The sequence below is a fragment of the Protobothrops mucrosquamatus genome, unplaced genomic scaffold, assembly GCF_001527695.2.
Source record: "Protobothrops mucrosquamatus isolate PMUCROS unplaced genomic scaffold, P.Mucros_1.0 scaffold3229, whole genome shotgun sequence".
Taxonomy (NCBI): Eukaryota; Metazoa; Chordata; class Lepidosauria; order Squamata; family Viperidae; genus Protobothrops; species Protobothrops mucrosquamatus.
Genome location: NW_015389226.1, coordinates 103234 through 129275, shown reverse-complemented (window position 1 = coordinate 129275; position 26042 = coordinate 103234). Strand labels below are relative to the sequence as shown.

The following is a 26042-nucleotide window of genomic DNA, read 5'->3' as shown; positions in this document are numbered from 1 at the left end:
CAATAATTCTTTAAAAGGTTAAATATTTTCTGATGGGTAGCCATAATTTGTAACAACAAAAATGATATATAAATACTAAATATTGTGCTGTGTCACTAGCATTTTTGATCACATGTTCATGCATGGAATTTTGAGATTTCATTATTGTCATAGCCCCAAAATGGATGCGATGGAGGAGGAGTCTGTTCATTAACAACATAGTTGCACCCATTTATATAACCAATCAAAAAACTTCTGTTTAACAAATGGCAAGGTTTCATTCCAATCATGCAAAACCTCAAAATGCTTCCTGCTACCCTCACCTTTCTTTTGTCTTTTTTTTCTCCTGGGCAGCCAGGCATTTGTTCAAATAAGATAGTAGGCTACAGCTTTGTATACTTTCAATGTTCTTGGATGCTAGTGATTTGCTTTATCAGAAGGAGCAGGAACATTGTAGGCATTTAAGAGACATGCTATGAAGAGAGAGGATCCCATGGGTACCAAAATGCAGTCCTCGACTGATGACTACAATTATACAAGAATTTCTGCTGCTAAATGATGCAGTCATAAAGCATAATACATGGCTGCTTAGCGACAGCAATCCTGACAGGCCAAGTTGTTATTGTAATTCCAGATGTCCAGTTCACTAAATGAGAAGCAGAGGGAGTCTCAGATAAAGAGTCCAGAGGTGCCACGGGGGGGGGTGAAAGGGGCCCTGGTAGGCCTAGCAGAGGCCACACTGAGTTGGGACGGGGATGCCACAATTAACCATCATTGTTAAACTGAACTCAGTGAGTTCTGGGAGGCCAGGGAAAGAGAGTATGGGGTGTGCTTATGGATAGATGTAGGAAAGAATATACTGTGGCTCAGGAGCTTCTTGGTCCCCTAAAGCTCTGGGGCAGTAAGAATCCCTTGAGCTGCAGCATGGTGCAAAGCCACCATGCCCCAGAAAGCCTCACAACAACATAGTGCAAAGCTGCTGCACCATATGGAGTATAACGTTTTGCTTAAAGAAAGATGATATTAATAGAAATCCAGCTCCCACTCTTGTAGAATTTTAGAAGCATCCTGATTAGGGAGTCTGGATGCTATGAATAACCCATGCAATAGCCATTTTGTACCCATATTTTACTCAAGTGTTGATTTTTAGATAGTCAATAAAATATAAATAACAAATACTGTTTTGGCAGGTTTCAAAGGGAAATCGAAGCCCAATCTGTTGAAACAGGAGACTAGCAGTCTTGCTTGTGGGTTACGTATACTATTCCGCATGTATATGGATGAAAGTCGCAAAGATGCCTGGGAAGAAGTGCAACAACGATTACTAAAGTAAGGCTTGTTCACAGCTTTTACTGCACAGTATTATTTAAATTTTTAAAAACATACTGAGTTGGTTAATTTTCAGCAATTAACCTCATGACACAGAGGATTCCATTTAGCAAGGTTCTTCAAAAGAAGAATCTTGAGAAGACAGTAAAGGAAAGAGCCAGCAAGTCATCATCTACCAGCATGTTTTCTGTTATTGCTGTTCAGTAGTTCAGTAAACAGACATATGATCTCACTCCTTCCTTCTCCTTTTACTTCTTACCAATATCTGAAATAATTGACTGTCAGCTATAGGCATCTTTATTTGAGATGAGATCATCCATTCAGTAATCAGTGAAACACTCCATTTCAGCTGCCCCTTGACAGCTTTACAATATACTAAAGTGTTTTGTCTAACTTTTAAGTATGCTTGGTCTTACTGACGTGCCTTTTAATGTGTTGGTGTAGGATGGGACTATTGAATTGTCTTTCTGAATATGCAGTTTTTCTGATAAAGATTCTGTTTTGAAAATAAACAACTAAACTTTGCTTTCATGTTGGCATGTTGCTTGTAGTGTCTGCAGGGAAGCTCTCAGCTACTTCCTCACTTTGACTTCAGAGAGTCACCGGGAAGCTTGGACTAGCCTTTTACTTTTATTCTTAACAAAGGTTCTGAAGATAAGTGATGATCGGGTAAGTAAGCCTTCTGAATGGTTAGGGCAAGAGTAGGCAGTTGAAGTGTTGGTAGACTGCAGCATACTGACAGGAAACTTCCATGGCGTCTATAAGAGTCCGTCTGATGTTAATATTTTATTAGAATCGTTTTATCTGAAAGCAAGGCAGGAGGAGTAGCTGGTGTGCTGTGAAACAAAGTATCAAACTATATTTACTATAATGGCTCTTTTTATATGACAACCATTTGTGATTGTGCCACTGCTATGTTCTCTAAATTTTAAATATGCCCGCTGTCCCAGAAAGCTCACTTTCTCCTGGAGTAGCTAATGTTAAAAACTGATTCTAGGCTTTCTTGTATAAAATTCTGTAACACTGCAAACTGTGAAGCTGGAGGGAGTAAGAGCACTTAAGTCTGGTTATGGATGAATGTAGAGGTCCTGATTTATGATTTTTGACCATGGGCAAAATTTAGTCTTGTCCTGATGCTCTTTCTGGACAGCAGTTGCTTTATCCTGGTACATCTCTCATGTAAAACTAGTTTGTACAGGTTCTTTATAATGATATTCATTTTTACATCAGTAGTGGCAAGCGTTGCCTGTAGGTTACGTGATGATATTCTGGGATTCTTAGAGATTTCTTTCAGCATCTTGCATTCTGCTCTTGGGCTGAACTTGCTGGGACAGCTAGCTTTGGCAAGTTGCAATTGTTTGAAATCTTCTCCTTGTAGATGATCTTCTGAACAGTGGAACAATCGATGTCCAATTGGAAATCTTTTTAAATTCCTTCCCAGACTAATAGGCATCTATAACCTTCTTTCTAAAGGTTTTAGAGAGCTCTTTCCATGTAGGTATGATACCACTCACTTTAACTATAAAGAGCAAATCAAACTAATTATTCACTTGGACAAGTTCCTCCCAGATCTAATCATTTATACAAAAATCTAGTATACCTGTTTATAACTGAAACGCATGTTAATAGTGTGTAGTGATAAATATAGAGGCAACCTTTTCACATGCAAAATTTGCGTGTATGTTTTTTAAGTTACAAAATAGACTACAAAATGTAAATGGTTTATTATATTTGCTATATTATATCCTTTTATGTATCAATATGGTTGGAATGCAGTACAAATATCTATATACCGAAATACATTGAAAACGTCAAAAATTTCAATGGGGTGCACTTAACTTTTTCATGACATGTTAGATATTGCTGACAATTCCCAGTAACACTAGTCAATATGACCAATAGTGAGGGATAATAAAAGGTATTAATTAATATATTAATTAAAATTTATCATGTTGCTTGTATGTATACTGAGAGCTTATGCACTAAAGACAAATTCCTTGTGTGTTCAATCACACTTGGCCAATAAAGAGTTCTAAAAGTAAAGAACTATGCATTCCCATCTCTTGCCAGATTCTATTATCACATGTGTATAATGCGTCCTCATTAATCTGGAAAAATAGGAAACGTTTTTCATGTATTTCAGTTTATGCTCAGATAAACTGAAGCCTTCATGAGGGCACTAAATATAAAGAATCTCACAAATCTTTCCCTGAGAAAAAATCAGTTTTCCAGATGTTGGTGTTGGACTTCTTTTCATTTCAAAATATAATATAGCTATGGTACATCCCTTGTAGATTGTTCTGTCAGTAGTAGATCAATTCTAATTCCAATGTTGTGGGCCACAGACTCCAGTTGAACTCAAGCTTGAAGGAATAAGGAAGGATATTTTCCTTTCTTTCCAGGGATTGAACCCAGTTTTTTTTCCCTTACAACAGATCATAATTGTCATAATTGATCCAGTTTTAGGATCAATTCTCCTCCATCGCTAAGGAATAAAAACATTCCAATCCATTTATGTCATATTGCCATTTGCCTTCTTTTTTTCTCTCCTGGTATCAGTACTCCAGTGCTAATAAGACCATGCACATTTGTTTCTTCAGAAAAAGGGATGAGGGATCTGACACCTAGATAATTCTAATTGTAATGTTTTAATTAGTGCATTTACGCATTCCAAAACTTAATGTCTGACTGAATTCTTTTTTCCCTTAGTTCAAAGCTCATGCATCTTTCTACTATCCTCTTTTGTGTGAAATAATGCAATTTGATCTGATTCCTGAGCTCCGGGCTGTTTTGCGAAGATTTTTTCTACGGATTGGAGTTGTTTTCCAAATATCTCAGCCAGCAGATCAAGAGGAAGATGTAGCCAAGCAGTAAAAGCATAACTAAGGAAACAAAGAACCAAATCAACTTGCACTGGATGTTCATAATGAGGGTCTCTATATGGCAATGTGTGTATGTACGGGTTCACAGTATAGAGTAAAGCTGTAACTTAGGCTTGCAAAACTTTTAATTCTCCAGTGGATTCTTCTTCCTCTCTTTCCTGGCTTATGCTGAGCATTGAGCCAGTTTTAAACAGTCTTATTGTCAGCTTGGACTGTGATGTCCTCTTATTCAGACATACATACATATTATGTGTATGTGTGTGTGTATGTATGTTTATGATGGCTGTGAACTTAAGATATGTACCCAAAGAACTAACACTTAAAAAGTTTGAACTTCCATAGAGTACAACTCAGGAGAACGGTATTTGAAAGAATGGTTTGTATTGAGAGCACAGGAAAATACTAGGTAAGAGATCTAGCAACTTTATGGAATTCTTACTCTGAAAAAAAAAATCTGCACACTCAAGCTGAGATATAGGTAATCATTCTTCAATAAAAAAACATAAGAGTGCAGGTCTGTAATATAAAATTACAAACACTATATAGTTCTTCCTGCATTCTTTTATTATTTCATAGAAACCCATACATTTGTTTACCAAATGCACTAGTCTGAGTTTATGTTGTGATTGATTTGGTCTGTATCCTAAAAGTTAGTCTTGCTAACTTTAGAGAAGGGCAGAGATTGAAAAAAGTCACAACTGGCTTAATTGTTTGTAATATACCTGTGATAGGGCTTTTAAATATAACAAGCCATTGCAACGATCCTTCTGGGCTGGAACTTGAATCACTGCAAATGAGTCTAGGTTTTATCTTATGTCACCTTTTGGGGGGGGTTATTTGATGTAGATTTCACTCTGTACAGAATGTAATGTTAAATATATTCAAGTAACAAATCTGGCATGGTTTAGGGACGGTTTTAAATTTATTGGAAATGTATTCATACTGTGAATTGTGCTCTGATGGTTAAAGAAAAGATTGTCAAGCATTCTGTCTTACAGTGGATGTAGAAAATTTTTTCAGATGGAAAAATGTATATGGTACAGCTCTGTAAAGTTTTCTATGTAAATTCTGTACAACTTTCTGTACAATATTGGTTCTCATCTGGCATATTCTAATCAGGTTATAAGTCAATAAAGTTTTTGAATTCTTTCATCGGTGCAATGAAAACCAATGCAATGTAAAACTACTTGTTTTAATGTTTCAAGAAACTTAAAAGTTTAACAATGATGGTTAACAGTGCTGAAGCAGATTGCCTTCAGCATGTTTGCAAGTGATTAAAGAATTTAACTTAATTCAAATATCATTCCTTCTATTTTTCAGTTCAAATCTTCCTATGTTGGAAAAGCTGTAGCCAAATCAAGACCTAGGACAGTATTCTGTCTCATATACAAACGGCAGAACTGAAGGCTGCCTCGAACTGGCCCCCATGCAAAAGTCTCTCCAATAACTAGACAAGAAACAAGACAGGGCTGATAACTGCAAATTTCTGGTAGTTGATCAAGACTAGTAGCTTCATCATCCAATAAGTGGCTTATCTGTTATACAGAGTAGAAAAGGCAAGCAGCAGCTTCCCAGCCTGTGATGAGAACAAGACTGCTGGATCTTTACTATCTTATAGCCATAGGGTAGCTATAAAAAACTGAAGGATTTCAAATGAGGCAGAAGAGTGACCCTACTCTGAGAAAATACTGTTTCCTTGGGAAAACTGGTGTAGTATATCTCTTTCCTCTTTGCTCTCAGCAATTGAGGACAGGAGCTAAACTTATTACGAAGTACTTTTTGGACTTCAAATGAGAGACTCAATAATCCTTCCCTATTTGGAGGGGAAAGGATTAGTAACCAATGAAGTTGCCAATGACTGACATTGCAAATTACTATATTTTGCTATTATAGCTTCTGTTCTGTATATTTGCCTAAAAGCAATTGTTTTTTGTTACAATTAAATGTTCAATGAAAGAGAACTTGAACTACATCCAGATGAAGGATAAGGAAAAAGTTATATTTAAGTGATCAGAAAATTCTTCATGGTACCTTTTTCTATCCATCTAACCTTCCAGAATTTATAGTTGGGAAATTGATCCTTGTTGGAAGAGTCCATTTTAATGGTATATTACATATACTATTAAATATTACGTGTAACATACAATAAACACCTTGCAAAGTTACACAAAAAAGAGCTTATGTTGATCAGTCCCTGCAGTTTTGCCTTCAGCCAGTAACATTTGTATTTTTTCCTTCCAAATAAATGTGAAGGGGTTAACAAATCAACAAATTTGTATTAGACTTAATACAGTTCAGTTAGAATTTAGTTCAACAATGAAATTCAGCCCACATGCCATTTCTACTGCAATGAGAAAAAAGCATCAAGGAAGCTCCAGAGCTTTCATTATTAAAGAAAATTTATTCATTTCACAAAATATCCATCTTCACAAATACTTCATTAGAATCCTGATAAAAATATAATTTATTTTGTCATCTTAAGTCATGAACATAAATACATTTATAGAATTCACTATTGACATTTGAACACACATATACACATAAAAATATAAAAATAGCATTTTAGAACAAATGATTGGATAAGACTTGTGGGCTAGAAGTAAAGCAGCAATGAATTTAAATCCTGGATAATCCCTAAACATCTATTACATGTCTAAGAACAACAAGCCACAGTATTTTATTTGATTACATTCAGGTCATATTTCTCAATCTTGCAGAAATCTGAGGTAATTTTTGAGAGAGAAAAATAATTCAGAAATAAACTTGAAAATTTTTGCTTCAGTACCATTAAATGTACACTAAATTGTATATTTAGCTATATTCTGAAGCTTTCATGAAAATTTACTGTGGGAATATATTTCCAAATTTAGATGTCATCAGTAATGTATCGATAATTGACCAAAGGTAGGCATTGTTTTTACAATCAACTATGAATATAAAAGTGCAATAGTGAAGAAACTTTTGAAAGGCACAAACAGCTTTACCACAGGTTTATTTAGCCATGGGCAGTTGACAGCCCCTGCCAATTGAATGTTATCCTCTTCTCAGAAGTGGGTTTAGCTTGACTTGACTGCTCAGCCATGAGTCTTTTAAAGGTTTCTGATGTCCCAGGTCTAAGCCACAGCTCAGTTGCCACAGAATCAATCGAACTGGGTCTTCTGCCATACCTAGGAAGTAATTCCTTCAGGATGTCATCACCATTCCCCAGTGAAATGTCATCAGCTTGAGGAAAAGAAACAAACTTTAATATATGATGTCATATGTGGTATCCTACCATATATTTCAGTGACCAAATTATTCATTCTGAAGTATTACAGAAGACTTCTGTAGAATAAAAATGCAGCAAGGCCAGCACAACTGTTGCCCAATCGGGATACTTCAGATTTTCAATATTTCCTTTAGAATAAGGAAATATTTAACACAGAGGAATGAGAAATGGCATTTCTAAGGTAAGTATGAAGGTGATCAAGACCAACTACACACTATGCCTTAAAATAACACTAGAGGATCCAACTCTCTTTTTTCCTGTATTTCTTACATTAGAGATACTTCCGTATGCAAAAGTTTAGGCATTCCTGGTCAGGTAGGGATTTCATGATCAATTTGAAAGATTGTTTCAGATTGACTTGCTGAAATAACCAATCTCTCTTCAGGTTTCAATTTCTTGCTGACCGGTGAAAACTAAGAAAAAAATTCTGCTAGAATGGCCTGAAAACTAATCAGATGTACAAAACAGAAACCAGAAATCACCACAAATTACTTACTGAAGTTTAGTTGACACTGGAGTCCCTGTCCATTGAAGAGCATTGTTTATACAACAATGATTTTGCATGGGAGACTTATTAAAACAACACTTTTCTTCAACCTCATCACAACAGTCTCAAGTATGCAAAAAAAAAAAAAAGTTTTACAAATCTGCAATCTTTTGGAGCATAGTGCTTTGGGTTAATGAGTCAAAGTTAGAACTTTTTGACCACAACAATACAAGAGACTTTTGGAGAAAAAGAGATGAAGTATTTGAAGAAAAAAAAAACACCTTGCCAACAATTAAATATACAGAAGGTTCTATGATGTTCAGGGATTGTACAGTAGCCAGTGATACAGGAAATACTGTATGCATGGAAGGAAGAATAGATTTAACTAAATATAAAGGTATCTATATAAAGCAAATTACTACTAACTAATAAATTACTAAAGTGTAAAATTTAAAGAAAATTAATTGCAGGGGAAGCTTAAAAATCCACATGTGCATCAAACAGCGGATACTTTTCCAGATAAATCCAGTCCTTTCCTAAAACACATAGGTGGAAGTTTTGAGTACTGATCTGTGTATATGAAAGACAAGTATAACTATTTGAGTATCTTTGGGTATACAGTTACATATCTAATTCATGAAAAGGGATGTATAAATTAATTTTAAGCAAGCCCAAACTTAATAATACAAAAAGTTAAACTACAATAAAGATTCTTTTTGAAATTGCAGCTTCAGCAATAAATAATTATGTCAAATTTGAAAATAGGCCCAGTCCAATATAGAGAGTCCTAAGAGGTTTTAAGGACTCCCTATTATACAGAATTTCAATATGTAGACACATTATTGATGTTTCAAAGAAAGAATAATTTTCTTGGTATGTAGAAGCTGGGTTTTTTTAATGATGTGGCAAAACGAAATGTTTGAATAGCACATAGTAGCATTTGTCAAAGAAAAGCTTCTCTATGAACAGAAATCTATTTTGGCATTTGCTGCATTGAGAAACTGGAATTCAAAAAGGATCTTCAAATATCTATCAGTCTCTCTAAAAGATAACTAAAAGAAACTAAATTTGGTCAGTTACTCACCCTGACTATTACTTCCTTTCTACAAAGAAAATGTCAAAAATCAGTCCAGATTTTGGTGATGGAATATGCTAACCTATCAAGAAAGAATATATGATATTTGCAGGAAACTCTTTTTCAACACCTCATTAGTTTCTTTATGGTGATAGTACCTGAGATATAATGCTGCCTGGTGAAGGGAAATTTCAACAGATTTATAGACTGCATAAAGCAGGGCGAAAAAGATCAAAATTATCTTGGAAGAATGGTAAGCCTGGCTCAAAAATCCAGGATGAAATTTCAAATAAAGGCATACAAATTTGAGAAAAGCCAATTTGCATTCTGACTGGAGGAAAGCAAACAAGAAATTTAAAGAATGAATTAAGTAGTAATGCTACTTTTAATGCAATCAATGATCAATTGATTATAAATCAGATGCATGCTGCAACAAAGGATTAAGATGATGTTGAGTGCTTAATCACAAAATTCCAGTGAGAAATTCAATTTACAGTTCCACTAAAGGTAGGCTAGGAAAAGAGGCAATTCCCCTACTTTCCTGAAGCCTCCTATATATACCAAAAGCTCATCATGGAAAATTATGTTATGTTATGTTATGTTGACAACTCTAGAGAGCAACAGGGAAGAGTATCCTATTGTGCAAGCAGGTGTCAACTCAGATGACTCTGAATTTCACCCATTATTAATATTATTTTTCCCCCCCTGCCCATTTTTAAATGCTAAAAAATAATAGTTCTACTGATTGTACACATTCTCTACGTTCTGTATCATTAGTCTTTCTAATCCTAAGATCTTCATATCCAATTTCACAACAGTGAATGGCTATCTCCATCATAACAATTATTAGCATTTATCAGAGTCAATTAGCTTTTCTCAAGATGGACAGTGAAGTAGTTCCAAAACTATACTACTGCTCACACTCTGTGTAATGGTATGTGGAAATGTCCTTGGAAAACAGGAAGAGCCCTGCCTACAGTCTAATAAACAAAATTTGAGTCTGAAGGAGGAGGGGTGGTGAAAGCATCTCAGAAGGGACTCTCCCTGCTTTTGGGGAGAATAACAATGAACATAGGTAGGGTTACTTTCATGCTTGCAAGATTGATGTCAGCTTTGCGAGGTAGACTAGACAAGAAGCACAGCCAGAAGTACTAGATGTCTTTATTTGCAATAGTAATAGCAATAGCACTTAGACATATATACTGCTCCATATTGTTTTACAGCACTCTGTAAGCAGTTTACAGACTCAGCATATTGTCCCCAACAATCTGGGTCCTTATTTATCAAGCTGGGAAGGATGGAAGGCTGAGTCAACTGTGAGCTGGTCGGAACTTCTAGCTGTGGGCAGAGTTAGCCTGCAATACTGCATTCTACTTCCAAGTTTGGAAGTATTCCTCACTTTTTTCACTTTTAGGCTTCCCAAAACTAGAGATGGTTTTGCCACTCCTCTTCCTTTGGACTCAAATTTTATCAGTTCATTGTATAAACGGCAGCTCTTCTCCCATCTCCCAATATCATTCCCGCATACCATTACATCCTGTCCTTCTCACCTGATCCTTGTCTTTGTCTTTATTTTTGCACTTATTGTAAAAACAAAAGCAAACAGCCCTGTGCCAAGTAATAAGTGTCTGGGAAGCCAGCTAAGGTTGGCAGCCTGACATTTATAGTGTCAAATTGCAAAATTGAAAGTAAGAGCTGCAAAGCTGAAAAGATGTTCATGGAAACCCGTCCACATAATACCACAGCAGAAGTCATGTTCAGGTGGAAATGTTATCGGAGCATAGACTAAATATTATCAAAGCATGGACTGTATCCAACTCTGAGCATCACACTTTGAGGGGGTAGGTAAATTAAAATACATTACTGGCATAAAAAAACAAGGCCTACAAGAACAAAGTTGATGGGATTGGATATCTCTTGCCTCAAGAAGAAAAGGACTGAAAGAAAATATGGTAGTACTATTCATAGCCCTTAAATGTCTTACAGAAGATCTGAAATACTTGTGTATGGTGACCTAGAGCTGAAGACTCAATCTAATAAACTTAAATTAAGGAAAATATATTACTTGCATATGTTAAAAATCTGAATGTGGAAGGGAAGTAATGACAGTGCAGCGTGGTGCAGCACTCTTGTCTTCTATGTAGTAGCTTAGCCTTGGTAGCATATTAGCCATATATGCTGGGTATTATTAAGCATCATTACTTTGCCCTTGGCTAGCCTTTCCCATCCAATGGGTACCAAACATGCAGGTCAACTTCCAGGATTCCACAGCTAGTGAGGCAATTTCTGAGAATCCTACAAGATGAACTGCAAACATCTGAAAGACACCAAGTTTGGGAAAAGCTGCTCTAGGTAAAGTTTGCTCACACTTCCAAATCTAACAAAAATGTTTAATTTTTCAATAATTTCTGTCCTATCATTCAATAAAGAGATGATACCTATATGACTGGCATTCTTATGTAGTTCATTTAATCTTTGCAGCCTTTCTTCATTTCTGGCTTTTAATTGATCTATGTTGACAGTAGAATTCGAGTGGAGAGAGCTGTTGTCAAATTGTGGTGGTGGAGTCCTCCTATGAGAAGCATCATCCTGAAGATATAGAGAATTATGTTAAATTGAATTATTATGAAATTCTTGCCAAGTCAATATTACTGGAATTGCCAAAATAACCACATTTTCAACTGAAATAATTTACATACCACACAGAAACATTATAAACAAAATGCTAGTTACTTCATCAGTTTGTCAGATGTTAATTTTCCCTAAGTTATCTCAAGATACTTTCATGGTTGCTGATTAAATGTCTAATGTAGACTTTGATTTTTGTCCTTTCCTCTATACTAATTATGTTATCATTTTGCTTATTATCGTTATTATTACTATATTGGGTTGGAAAGACGGACTATAGTTTTAACTGATATTTTCACAGTTGTAGATTAGCCCAGTAGCCATCACTCCTTAATTCAATACTGAGCTCTACTGTCAGGAAATATAGAATAAAAAAGATATTCTAAACCAGGGGTCCCCAGCCGAGCTGTGGAAGCAGTGAGCAACCATGCATGCATGTGCAGCTACACTTGCATGAGATGGGGCATGCATGCTTGCTGCTTCTGCAAATGGAGCTATGCATGCTCACCCGCCACTCATATGAAAGCATCCCCTCCCCCCCCGGCGGTCCACAAAGCCAGAAATGTTGGATACCAGTTATAAATACACACACAGAGAGAGAGAATTTAATTGAATAAGGCTTGTTAAAATAAACAGATGGTAGAATTTGATTTCAGTTAAGATTTAGGTTCACTAAGCTTCAATGGGGAAAAAAATCGAATAAATTCCTTTACCTTCTTCTTCTCTCTCCTTCTTTCTCTTGCAGATACAGAGGGTGAAGGAGTTATATTCATATTGTAGTTATGCTCTTCTAAAATTGGGTAAGTTTCACCATCTGTTCCTAGAAGAAGCCAGTGTCAAAATATAAATTCATACTAATTTTTAAGCAATATTCGTGGAGAAATTGCAAAGTTAGTTTCTGATCTATATTAGATAACCATATACAGATAATCCTCAGCTTATGACCATTCATTTAGTGATTGTTTGAAGTTGTAATGGTACTGAAAAAGTAACTTATGACCGTTTTCATACTTATGCCTGTTGCAGCATCCCCGTGGTCAGGGGATTAAAATTTGTCCACTTAGCAACTAGTTCATATTTATGAGGATTGCAGTGTCTTGGAATCATTGTGGTCATCTGTGATCTTCTGACAAGGAAATCAGTGAGGAAGCCAGATTCACTTAACAATTGCAGTGATTCACTTAACAACTGTGGCAAGAAATGTCGTAAAATGGGGTAAAACTCACTTAACAACTGTTGCTTAGCAATAGAAATGTTGGGCTTAGTTGTAATCATAAGTTGAAGACTACTGTATTATGGAAAAGCAAGACCAAAACCATCTCCAATAACTTCATTCAGTGAAAACCCTTAAAGAACTAATTTAGAAGATGCTTTAACATACTACATTCAAACTCCTATCACTGTATTTCTGAATAATAGAAAAGTATTAAATGTATCTATAGAAACCCAGAAAACTGAAATAGCTGAAAATCAATTGATTCTATTCTTACAAATGTAGAATGATATATATCTTTCAAACAAACAACAAATATTAGCTATGACTAAAATGCTGCATAAACTTGAGAAGAATGACGCATATATACAAAATAGTTCTTGATAAGTAGTCTATCAAATGTAGAAATACTAAAAAGATAAAATCACCAATAAAAGCACTCTCAGATTCCAGGAGTGAGGTTTTCATAAATTCATCTGAGTCTGCATCTCTAATCTACAAATGAAAAGCAACAGAAAAGTCAAGTTAAATCAACAGTTTATTTTGTTTAACATTAATAACATTTTTTCCATTATTCCCACTTGTTCCTATATAACCTTTCAGAAATAATGGCTGCATAATGCTTATGTAATCTGGATCTTGACTTAATATATTATTAAATAAATGTAACACAGCACTGAAAAGTTACCTTTTAAAAAGCAAGCCACAATTTCTTTTCCATATATCTTTCATTCTGCAAGTATATAATCTTTGGACTACCCTGGAAATACGTACTCATTCAGAATAAATTTTATTATATTATAATGTTATCCTTTTCTATGTCTCTTCATTTTAAGTAAAATCTCATTTTAATTGAATTCAATGTGTTATGAATGTCTCCCTGTGAGGTTGTTGTTGTTTTTTTGTTTTGTTTTTGACAACAATGTGCAAGTGGTCTTTCACTGCCTTATTCCAAGATTTGGAAAAGTTTCAATAGTTGAAACTTTCTTAACAATGGATCTACTGCAGCCCATGGATCACTTTGGTTCTCCTTTGTGCAGCTTTTCCTGCTCTACTATATTTATTTCAAAGTGAGACATCTTTAATTTTTTATGTCTCAGTTTATCTGATATTCACATCTCCAGTTTGGAAAAAATACAAAATAGCTTATGTCTGAAACAATAATGATCAAGTTATTTTGAGTGTATTCAACAAAACATGTTCAACTTTCACTACTGAGGAAATATTTTAAACTCTCTCTCAAAGAGTTTTGAGAAATTGTTTTTTAAAATATAACTAAAGATCCTTTAGAATACTGGTCCATGTTTCAGCTTTCTAATTACAGTGAAATGTGTAACAATTAAACAACTATTCAATACTGTTAATAAGTGTTCACAATGTGAATCCCAGTCCACACTGATCCGCACTGTTGCTTTCTACAGAACTGAAGTTCCCAGAAGCCTTTGAAAATTATACTATTGTACATGCAACCCATGATATCACTTTCTTAGACAAACTAGATACCCATTAAAGAAGTCATAGAGACAACCTAGGTGGGACCAGCCAGCACAAAAAAACATGGAGCCATAATCCTTGTATAACAAAATGAAATCTCTAATGAAAAACTGAACATAAAAGGCAAAAGTTCAAGTAATATGAATTAGTATATCCACATAAGTTCACAAAGTTATTATTTCCCACAAGGAATGAAAATTGAGTAAATTAATTGTATTGTTGCTCACCAATCCCTTGTCCCTTGATCTAATGTTAGATACTGGCTCATCAAAATCTAGGGAACCTAATAAAACAAACATATTGATAAGGAAAACAGAAGTAAAAACCAAAGGATCCCGACAGTGCTCCATAATACTAGAATTCAGGAATATAATAAATATTATCAAAGCCATGTATTCAAAATCACACCAACAGCAATATAATTTTACTGAGAAATGGTAATTTTTAATGTTAATAATTATAATTACATGCAAATAAACAAAATTGTTAGTGGAACAGGAATAAAGTAGAAAACTGAATATATTATCACAAAACCCTGCAATCCATTAGATATTTATTGAGGAACTCACATAAAAATAGGATTTTTCTTGTAAGTTCCCCAAAGTTTTGTGCATCTCTCTTCACTCATTTTTTTCCCTTTTAAATAAGCTGTTTATCAATATTCAGCCAATTTGCAAACACCCAAAATATGGATAACATATTGTTAACATATTTTTATATTATATTTGTTCAGCAGTGAAACAACTTGTTAATTTTCTTTTTTGTACTTTGTGCAATTCCAATTCACAACAAGAATTAAAATCCCTAATTGAAGATTCCCTTGTTGTTAATTTTGAGATCCAAGACTTCTAAAATTAAAATCATCACCAAGATGGAGTCTGCCAGAAACCTATTTTAACAGAATTTGAATACTGTAACTATGAGAAACAAGAATGCCAGACTTTTGCCCAATAAAGGGAGATGGAGATGTCCCCTAGAGATGTAGGGAAACACCTACATATTCATTTGAACTGCCTGAACTTCTGATTTACCCGCACTTGACATAAATATTTATATTTGGGGTATAAGTGGATATGTGCAAAGACCAAAATAAAGATTATGAGCTAAATTAAAGCCATGAAAGACACACTTACTTTAGGCAGCCCTAGCTTACCTTCTGCATTTCTCCTCATTTTTTTAAGTTTCTTTTTTTGCTCTCTTAGCAATGCTAGCTGCTGAATGTCCAGAGAATCATTATTGGTGGGAGGATCAGGATACATATATCTTGTTTCTACTCGTGTTTCTGAATCTATTATATAAAATAAAGTGTTTAGAAGTCTCATATCTTTTTCTTCAAACACACATAACTGATTTAAATAATTCTCTGCCAACAGATTTGAACAGAAATATTTGGGAACGGGGGAACTAAATACAAATGATCTATATATTCAATGACTTTATCAAACAATTACTAATTGAGATAATTTGCCTTACCTTTTTTATCTGCATTTTCAATTGTTTTAAAAAGCAGTGGTAGAAAACTATATCTCAGTGGTGGCGAACCTATGGCACGGGTGCCAGAGGCGGCACTCAGAGCCCTCTCTGTGGGCACGCGTGCCGGCGCCCCAGTCCTAGGCCTTCAGCTGGGTTTTATAAAACCTTTTCGCTTTAGGCCTCCACCGCCTTGTGCAAAAAAAAAAAAAAAAGGTTCAATCAGTCAATTTCAACTTCTCGTGGGAAAAAAAAAAGATCTTGCAAAGTTGGAATTGATTGATTGAATTTTTTAGTTCCACCCAGTCTGCCGTTACCACTGCAGCCATGCCCACCCAATGGGCCACACCCAGCCAATGGGCCACACCCACCCGGCACTCAACGATGCATAAGTGGGTTTTGGATTGCAGTTTGGGCACTCAGTCTCTAAAAGGTTCGCCATCACTGCTATATCTAAATAAATTTAGCAAAATAAAAAACCAAGAATTAAATATAAGCTGCTACAAGATTCTAAAGATAGAGGAGGTCTGGGTTTGCCAGATTTTAGATTATATTATGATGCTTGTTGTCTGGTATGGTTAAAAGATTGGATAACTGTAAAAAAATTCAAGGCTATTAGACCTTGAAGGTTTTGATTTGAGATTTGAGTGGCATGCCTATCTGTGGTATGACAAAGGAAAAGTTAACCCTGGTTTTAAGATTCATGCTATTAGGCAATCAATTGCATGTGTATGGTGGAAGTACAAAAGAAGATTAGTTGATAAAGGGCCACTATGGCTATCACCTCATGAAGAACTACACAGCACAGAGATGATATTGGAATGTAAATGTATGACTTATTGAGACTTATTGATATTTGAAAAAGAGGGATTCAAGATAAAAACAAGAGAACAATTAGTAAGTGAAGGATTTACTTGTGATTGATTTAATTATTATAGAATTTTTGAAAGATTTAAATTTAATAAAAAAAAGTTTTGTTTTCACGGGAACTAAATCTGAATTGGACATTAATTTATGTTCTGGAGATGATCACGATTTCTAAAGTATATAAAATCTTACTCAAAATGAATCTGAAAAATTAATACATTAAAGATTGTATGGTAGAATGGGCAAAAAAAATGGGTATAATATAACACTAGATAAATGGGAGTATGTATGGACAAATGGATTAAAATTTACATTAAATTATAACTTGAAAGAATTTTTTTATAAAATGATGTATCATTGGTATTTGACCCCCAGATAGACTAGTGAAAATGTAATTTCTAATAAGTGCTGGAAATGTAATCAAAATTCAGATTCAGTTTACGATATCATATGTTGTGATCTTGCAAATGTGAAAACCTACTGAATAAACATAACAAACGACAATGCAGAAAATATTTAAGATACAAATATTGTTAGTGTTTTGTTTTGTTTATTTGTTTTCCTGCTTTGTATTTTATTTCTTATGATAAAATAATAATATTAAAAAAGCAGAGTCTAAACTATGAGCTTTTGGGGGACTTCCCAAATCCTAGGTTAGTTTTTATTTTCCTCAAGTGCCTCCATTTTTTTTGCATGTTTGCCTGTTTTGCAAAGTTTGGAGGTTTCTTGCTTTTATTTATAAGTAGTCCTGTTTGGACTATTTGTTTTTGATGGCTGAAATAAATATTTCAGTGTGTTTTCCTTGTTTACAATTTCAGCCAGTCTAGTCTGTTCCTTCCCTTGATCCCAATGTTATCCTTGTTTTTCCTTTGTCAACCATCAGGCAATATTCTATATCTACTGTAGTTCCAATTGGATTCTTTCCTGTTTTTTGTTCTTGTTACACTCGGTGGGAGTTATAAAAACATTTTATACTTTGCAAGCTCCAAGTTTCCATGTCTGCTGATAAATTTTCTCTGTATGTTATCAGCATCATTTTAACTACATGTAGAGTAGAAAACTAAGATCGCAATTCATATTTTTTTTTACTGTGGTACACAGAGAAATGCTGAGAAAGTGATTCTGATGCTTGTTGCTTGATTCTTTGACATCATTTCAGAGTTTTGTCAACTAACCTTTATATTTAAGTTCATTAAATTCACGGATATTCTGTAGATTAATAGGATCAGCAATCTCCTTTGAAGATGGTCGCCTTACTGGAGCTTGCATGCGGAGTCTGGCCATCTCAAATACATCCAAATTCTGTTTTTTCCTACGAAAGTTACCAAAATCATGCATAAAGGTAATCCAAATTTCAAAAACATACAAGTTCCGTTAAAATTAAAAAAAAATAGAATGAAACAGATGATAAAAATAGGTCTAAAACAAAATGAAAAAATGTTCCAGTTTTGTGAATTCTAGAAAGTCAATTAGAAAAGACATGGAGAAGCCAATTTTTACAATTTACTAATAAAAACACTACATACAGTAACAACTGTGACCATATGCATTACCATGTATTATTTTAGGTTTTAGGTTGTTTTAGGGAAATAGTTTCCATTAAAGTTTAATTATTAATGGTGGTTATAAACTAAGAAATACAAATCCTCTCCAAGATGAAAAAGTTAAATATACCAAGTATTTCATTAAGCAAGGCAGCCAGGGAGGGAACTGTTTGATTAAGTTATAATATGTCGTAGAAAAACTTGAATCCCCAACCTAAATACAAACAATTAACAATGAACTAAAATAAGCAATTGCTTAAGTCCAGGAATGTCTACTTGAGCCCAACTCTTAGCCTCACTCTCAGACAATATGGGTTTGTTTGGTTGTTGTTGTTTAACTATAAAGCAGAACTTCTTTAGATCATAAACAATTTCAGAACCAGATTCATCACAGCCTTACCTGATATTCCACTATAGGGCAGGTCCAGAAGAAAGAATCTATAGGAAGGAGATTTCCCTTCAAATTTATATAGAATGTGTTTTAGGTCTCTCCTAATGAAAGAATACCAATTCACATACAAAAGAACTAGGCCGCGGAAGCGGCAGGTGAGCACACATGCACAGCTCCACTTGCATGAGCAGCAGGCAGGCGCAGTCGTGCAAATGGAGCTACGCGTGTACCCACCTGCCACTCCCACCCCCAGGTTAGGGACCGCTGAATTAAAGTATGCATTACTTTCCCCAAAGAAGTGTGTATTTTATCAAATGACTTGTGACAAACCAAACTCCTTACCCTTTCACTGGCATTTCATCATCATCACTGTGAACTTTTAACAACTGTTCCTGTAGTCGTCGCTCTTCACTGCGGAGCTGCTTTCTCATCTCCGAAAGTTCATTTATTACATTCTTTTTTTCTTCTGCAAATTCAATATAACAATAATTAGATACAGAATGCCCAGTATTCATTTTCTCTTTAGAAATATTTATTCTGGTTATTAGCACAACCAAAGTAAGAAGAGTTATAGATTTCTTACCATATGCACGTAATTGATTTCTTCTAGCTGGCACTGGTGGGGACTGAACTCTGGGGACATCCTAGGAAAAAAATAAAATTTACATTTATCTAGGGGGGGGGAAATCGCATCCATATAAAGAGAAATAGCTCACTTTTACTGACTTTGTTTTCATGTACTATAACGCCTGATTACATATGATACTAACAATATAACTCAAATTCATGTTATTTTTAATTAAATATTAAATATTGATGGTGGAAACTACTACACACAGAGAAAAGACATATAATCATTCATCTCTCAGTTACATTGTCAATAACCATAGTCACCAAGTCTTTTCCAGAACATTTAGTATTAAGAAAGAATTAGCCATTGATTCTATGGATAGATATTTCCTTAATGCTGTATTGGGAAGATGTTCCTTTTTTAAAAAAATAAAATAAAATATGTCTAGCTCTATCAACTCCCCATTCCTATCTGCCTTTATTTTTTAAAATTATTATTAACCACACTGTAGAATTATACATTTAAGTCATGGAACATATGCTATCAGCTGAAGAAAGCAAAATTAGATTTAAAGTTGCCAGGTTTGAAAAATATTCCTCTCAACTGTAGCTAAAGTAATGTCAACACAGAATTATTAAACATCACTAAGGAGAATAAATATATAAATTAATATGTTGATATGCCCTTACCCCAATTACTTGCAATCTTTCAAGAACACAATTAGGAAAGTCAATGCTAAAAAATAATTCCTGAATTACATCTGTATAATAAGCAAACATACCTGTGTGTAATAAGACAAACGACTCTCCATCAGAAGTGTCCTTTCTTCTTTTACTAATGGTTTACTCTGAAGAGTTGGTATAAGAGGAGAAGGGTGTCGAGGAATCTGAAAAACAAAATGAGCAGATGAAAATGTGCACTTCTAAAACTGACCTCAACAAGTACAGTTGTTAAACCATAAATATTATTATATTTTTATTTTCTTTTGACACAATATATATTCATTAATAAATATTCTGATTTGGCTGTATTTATTTTTAAGGTGAAAACAAGAGGTTTTTTTAGGAACCTATTTATGAAAACTGATTGTCAAATAATATATACAAAATTTACATTTTTGTAAGCAAAAAATATTGACTGTGACAATAGCATTCTCTCTTGTTAATACTAATAGAAGTTCTAGTTTCGGATAAAGTGAACTCAACTGTATTTAAAAAGTTAAACGCTATTTAAAAAATTAGAATACACAAAAAGGAAAACTATGGTAGAAACCCTATTCTAGAATAAAACTGTGTAAATGTGGCAGGGCCATATAATACTTTCCTGATGCTCTCAGCCTCCAAATTTTTCAGACTGTCAATCTGTAATTCTGGTCATATGAATTTGAACATGATCAGAACAATACACAATTAGGGCATAATATCATCAGAAACCTAACACTGTAGAATCTATCTCAAGACCACTCTTTCAGAACTAATGTATGCATTTCTTCTACCTGGGACTGGAGGAGACTGAATTCTGGGGACATCTCAGGAAAACATTAAAAGGTTATCTAGAAATAAATCACATACATTAAAGACTGTTCAGTTCCCGTAACTTACTCATCTTTAATTTCCCTGTTTCCTTTTCTTTAATGTCTGATGGATGGAAGGTAAAGGGATATTGATATAAATTATTGTGAATAATATAAAATTTCTATAGGCTTTTTTGTACTTATGACATTTGTAATCGTTTGCCATTATAATTCGGTTAGGTAAATTTACTTTGTGCTATCATTTGATTTTAAATGTATACTTGCCAAAAATAAATCTCTCTCACACTATGAAATGAAAATAACTGAAATTTGGCATGTTAAGTCAAATGTATTCTATAATACTAATTTTAAAAAATGGAAATCACTATCCTTAGCTCTGAGTATGTGGGGAAAGGGGGTAAAGAGGAAGCAGAATTATAAATGGGCTTTTCTTTTGCATCGATCTTGCATCTGGTGAACCCCAGTGGCACACAGTGGTTAGAATGCAGCACTGCAGGCTACTTCTGCTGACTCCCGGCTGCCAGCAGTTTGGCAGTTCGAGTCTCACCGGCTTAAGGTTGACTCAGCCTTCCATCCTTCTAAGGCAGTGGTTCTCAACCTATTTAATGCCGCGACCCCAACCGGTCGTAAGTCGAGGACTAAACCGGTTGTAAGTTGAGGACTAAACCGGTCGTAAGTCGAGGACTAAACCGGTCGTAAGTCGAGGACTACCCAACCGATCGTAAGTCGAGGACTTTCCCTGCCCGGGAGCGCTGTGCATGCGTGGTTCCGCCCCCTGCGCTGGCCGAGGCGTAGCTGGCAAGCAGCAGAGACGGAGCAGGCCGACCACCAGCTGGCCCAGCTCAAGGGAGGTAAGGCACCCGCCGGAAAAGGGGGAAAAAATGGCAGACAGCCTTGCTTGGCGACCCCCGTGAAATGGTCGATTGACCCCAAATGGGGTCGCGACCTATAGGTTGAGAACCGCTGTTCTAAGGTCTGTAAAATGAGAACCCAGATTGTTGAGGGCAATATGCTAACTCTGTAAATAGCTTAGAGAGGGCTGTAAAGCACTGTGAAGCGGTATATAAGTCCAAGTGCTATTGGCATTGCTATCTATCTTGCAAATTTTAATCAATACATAAACAATGGCTGTGTGGGATCCAATAATCCATTGCCCAGACCACTGGGCACAAATTCTCACTAACAAACTTAAAAGTTTTCCCTGCCCTATTCTTTATACCTACAAAATGCATTTGCAAAGTGCTATATGTAAACCTGACATTCAGTCAATTCAGTATTGAAAGAAAAACATAATGCTCTAATGTGACAACTACCAAACAGGACCTGGACCATTATAGAAGTCACTGTCCTTTAAAGAAAGAAATTCCAGCAGTTATGCTGTGATCACCTAAGCCTCAACAGCACAACCCAATAAAAGCTAAGACTGTTCAATATATTCACCAATGTTCTATAATACTTTGAACTCTTATGAATTATGCTGTTAAATATTTTAGATGTGATTTATGGAAACATTAACACAAAGTTGAATTTGAGTATTCAGATCTTAATCTAGGGAATGTCTACAAGTAATCCTCAACTTACAATTGGTCATTTAACAACTTTTCAAAGTTATGACAGCCTCAGAAAGGATGCTTTATGGGCTATAAAGCACTTCCAGTCATCATAAAACATAGAGTCCTCTCCTGCAGTCACATGACTATATTTCAGGTAAACCAGCTCATGGTGAACTGAAGAAACTTTTTAGATGAGAAGTGAAATGTCTTCAAAGAAAAACAAAGAAACCCCAGTTGTCTTTCAATAAAGCACCTTTGCAGTCCCCAACTTCAAACATTCCAATGTTCTATGCCATTAAGATTTTTTTTTTATACTATGTAAGTTGTTTTGCAATTTCTTTTACAATAATTATCAGTGCTTTAGATTCAAACATCAAACTAGGAGTTATTCTTATTGATCTCCTGGAAGACCATGCAGTTTTGAGACTGAAGCATTTTGGGATGTGCTTAGAACTGTAGTTCTGAGTTCTATGGAGAAGTAGATGATCCTACTTGGAGCTAAGCTAATATGGACAGAATTTAAGATTTTGTTTTTAAATTACCTTCTCGTCAATCAAATGTTTTTCAGTTTCAATATCCTCTTTATTCTTTTCTTCTTCCTCTATCTTTCTCCTTTCAGCTTCTTTTCTTCTTTCTTCAGCTAATCTATATAAGTCTTCATTTTTTAATCTTTGCTATAAAGATAAAAATGGAATGATACAAACCAAATTTGATGAGATAATAATTGATCAAACTGCATCTCTGAAGTCTTTTCTTAAACTGCAAAGAATGGGAATGCCTATCTATATGTAATATTACCAAGTGCCCACTTGAATCTTTATGTGAGAGACTTGTAAATCAAACTGATATATTTAAAATATTTTCATTTTATATAAATTGTATTACATATATTAATTAATTAAATTACTTCCTGTTTCCCACTTAACAGGAGTTCTCCAATTAAGGAATAGAAACATACATTTTCTTTACTCACATATTAATTAAAGCAAAGTTGGAATGCTAATCAAAAATATGTACATTTTATCTGCCCATTAATCAGACACAAGTATACAATCAAGGAAGATGTCTTTTGACAACTTCCTATGACAAAAAATATGGAGTTTGACTTTTTTTTAAAAAAAAAAACTCCTGATGTAAGGAATCTATTCCAGAACTAGTAATTTATTGTCTCTTTTTGGGGATGATAAAAGTCACTGTTCTCTTCGTGGCAAGAATCAATCAAGTCTAATTTATAATCATACCTCTTCTTCTTTATTTCTCCTCTTTTCCAGTTCCTCTTCATACTCTCTTTGTATTCTAGCTCTTTGCTCAGCTAACTTTCTTTCTTCCCTTTCTTCTTCAAGCCTTCGTTTTTCACGTTCTTCTTCTTCTCTTCTTCTTTTTTCCTCTATCTGGAAGCAAAGTACCATTGTTTTGTTTTTTTCATAAAATTAATTAGACCTGGCTAGATCATTATGACCAACTACTGATCAATGAAAGTCTTTTCTCTTCACAGCAATCTTAATCACTGGATTGTGTCAGTACAGTACCACCCACTCATCTACTATGAAAACCATTGCATCTCTTAGTATTTTTTTATGAAGGTTAGTAGTTATGGTAGACTAACCTTGGATATTCTAATAAAGAAGAGAAGAAGCAGTTGGAATGTCATGATCAGAAATTTAAGTAGGAATTGTGGAATTTCATAAGGAGGATTAATGGGGGGAAAAGGCAAGGGAAGAATACACCGATCATATTGTTAGTTTAGGTTAGGTGAAAAGAAACCAGAGCTCTAAATGATGAAAATATAACAATTCCTAAAGAATACAAATGTAGCAACAGCAGCTAGTATGAAGATGAAAGCCAGTTAAGAAAGAAGTGGTGCCAATATACTAAAAGTATGATAAGTGGATGACTAGCTGCTTATTGTGTACAAGTTATGCATCTGTGCTCAATGTAGTAAGCCATCAGGGAATAGCATTTTATTGAAACCAAAATCCTAAACTATGTGTGCTCAGACAACCAGAAAGTTACTTTGACAATACTAGTAGTCTTTGACTTACAACAGTTCATTTAGTGACTGTTCAAAGTTACAACAGCACTAAAAAAAGTGACTTATGGCCATTTTTCATACTTATGACCATTGCAGCATCCCCAAGGTCATGTGATTTACAATCGTATGCTTGACAACTGGTTCATTTTTATGATGGTTGCAGTGTCCTGGGTGTCATGTGATCATCCTTTGCGACCTTCTGACAAGCAAAGTCAATGGGGAAATTAGATTCAGTTAACAACTATGTTACTGTATTTCCAAGGCGCCTGAAGGCAGGACAAGAAGCAACGGGTGGAAACTAATCAAGGAGAGAAGCAACCTAGAACTAAGGAGAAACTTCCTGACAGTTAGAACAATTAACCAGTGGAACAACCTGCCTCCAGAAGCGGTGAATGCTCCAACACTGGAAGTCTTTAAGAAAAGACTGGACAGCCATTTGTCCGAAATGTTATAGGGTTTCCTGCCTGAGCAGGGGGTTGGACTAGATGACCTCCAAGGTCCCTTCCAACTTTTTATTATTATTATTATTATTATTATTATTATTATTATTATTATTATTATTATTATTATTATTATTATTATTATTACAACTGTAGTGATTCACTTAGCAACTGTGGCAAGTGAAGTTATAAAATGGGGCAAAACTCACTTAACAAATTTCTCACTTAGCAACATAAATGTTGGGCTCATATGTTGAGGACGAACCATAATTTCTAGAATGTAACAGCTTGATTCCATTCCCAGGATGCAGTTCCTAAACTATAAGGGAGAATGAGGGTTGTGGCAGAGAATATCACTTAAAGGATAAGGGAGATGTTCTCATAGAAAGAAAACAGTCCCCGGGTGATGATCTATATTCTTTCATAACTCCTCCAAGAGGTACAGAGTTTTGGTTGTATACAATTCACTCACTAAAACTTATGCCTCATGTAATGGTGGCAAATAATGAAAATTAAAATTCCTCCCAAGCAGTGTTGCAAACTGAAGTGTTGTTATTCAGGGTTTCTTTATGAGGATACTTCACTGTATTCTGTCCACTTCCCCACTAGTCAGTTTTCATATTCTCTAACACTGAACATTTTGTGGTGTCTAAAGAAATTTATCTTGAGATTTTTTCAAAAAATGTTATTTAGAAATTATGATGGGATGATACATTTGCAACTTTTTAATGAATCTATATTTCCTTATTTTAGCCTCTTATATTAGTGTATGGTCCTTTGGGGACTGTGTTCAGTATTTGAAATTGTTACTACTAAATAAAAACATTACTATTTAACCTACGTCAAGCCCAGATCTGCAGCAGTATTTAGAAAATGGAAATAAGCTAAATCAGAAAAACATTTTTCTTTGTTTAATATCGTTACAAATATACTTACCTGAAAACGAAGGAAGTTCTTATATGACTCTTGTCTCCTTAATTGTTCTGGACTTGGGGGCTCTCCAAAAATATTACCCCGCGCAAAAGGGGATGTTTGTGTATATGTAAAGCCTAATTTAAAAAGAAAAAGGAGGGGAGTTGTAAGCACTGGTAATAAGTTCTATCACAAATGCTTTTAAGCTGACGCTAGGTATCTTACTCCAAATAATCTATAATTATGCTGTAATTGAATGAACTGTTATTACCCAATTTAACATATATTTGCAATTAACAATCCAAAAGTATTTTACAAAAGCTTTTAAAGAATTGTTGGATTTTTCTATAGTAGGCACTACCTACCTCCACCG

The 26042-nt window shown here is 34.8% G+C and overlaps 2 protein-coding genes across 2 annotated transcripts in view; one reads left to right on the top strand and one right to left on the bottom strand.

Moving 5' to 3' along the window:
- Positions 1 to 5482, top strand: part of ARFGEF1 (ADP ribosylation factor guanine nucleotide exchange factor 1) — a 54694-nt gene extending 49212 nt beyond the window's left edge. The window contains exons 37-39 of the mRNA XM_015826674.1: positions 1170 to 1308; positions 1860 to 1977; positions 4018 to 5482. Of these exons, the coding sequence (XP_015682160.1) occupies positions 1170 to 1308; positions 1860 to 1977; positions 4018 to 4182 (422 nt within the window). The 3' untranslated portion in view covers positions 4183 to 5482. The remainder of the gene's footprint in view (positions 1 to 1169; positions 1309 to 1859; positions 1978 to 4017) is intronic.
- Positions 5483 to 6568: 1086 nt separating this feature from the next.
- The window catches only part of CSPP1 (centrosome and spindle pole associated protein 1), a gene marked incomplete in the record, with an annotated part of 51489 nt that continues 32015 nt past the window's right edge, over positions 6569 to 26042 (bottom strand). The window contains 13 exon segments of the mRNA XM_029286274.1: positions 6569 to 7412; positions 11459 to 11609; positions 12362 to 12468; positions 13290 to 13356; positions 14583 to 14638; positions 15509 to 15643; positions 17868 to 18004; positions 18970 to 19093; positions 19211 to 19271; positions 19980 to 20084; positions 22828 to 22959; positions 23527 to 23676; positions 25694 to 25806. Of these exon segments, the coding sequence (XP_029142107.1) occupies positions 7186 to 7412; positions 11459 to 11609; positions 12362 to 12468; positions 13290 to 13356; positions 14583 to 14638; positions 15509 to 15643; positions 17868 to 18004; positions 18970 to 19093; positions 19211 to 19271; positions 19980 to 20084; positions 22828 to 22959; positions 23527 to 23676; positions 25694 to 25806 (1565 nt within the window).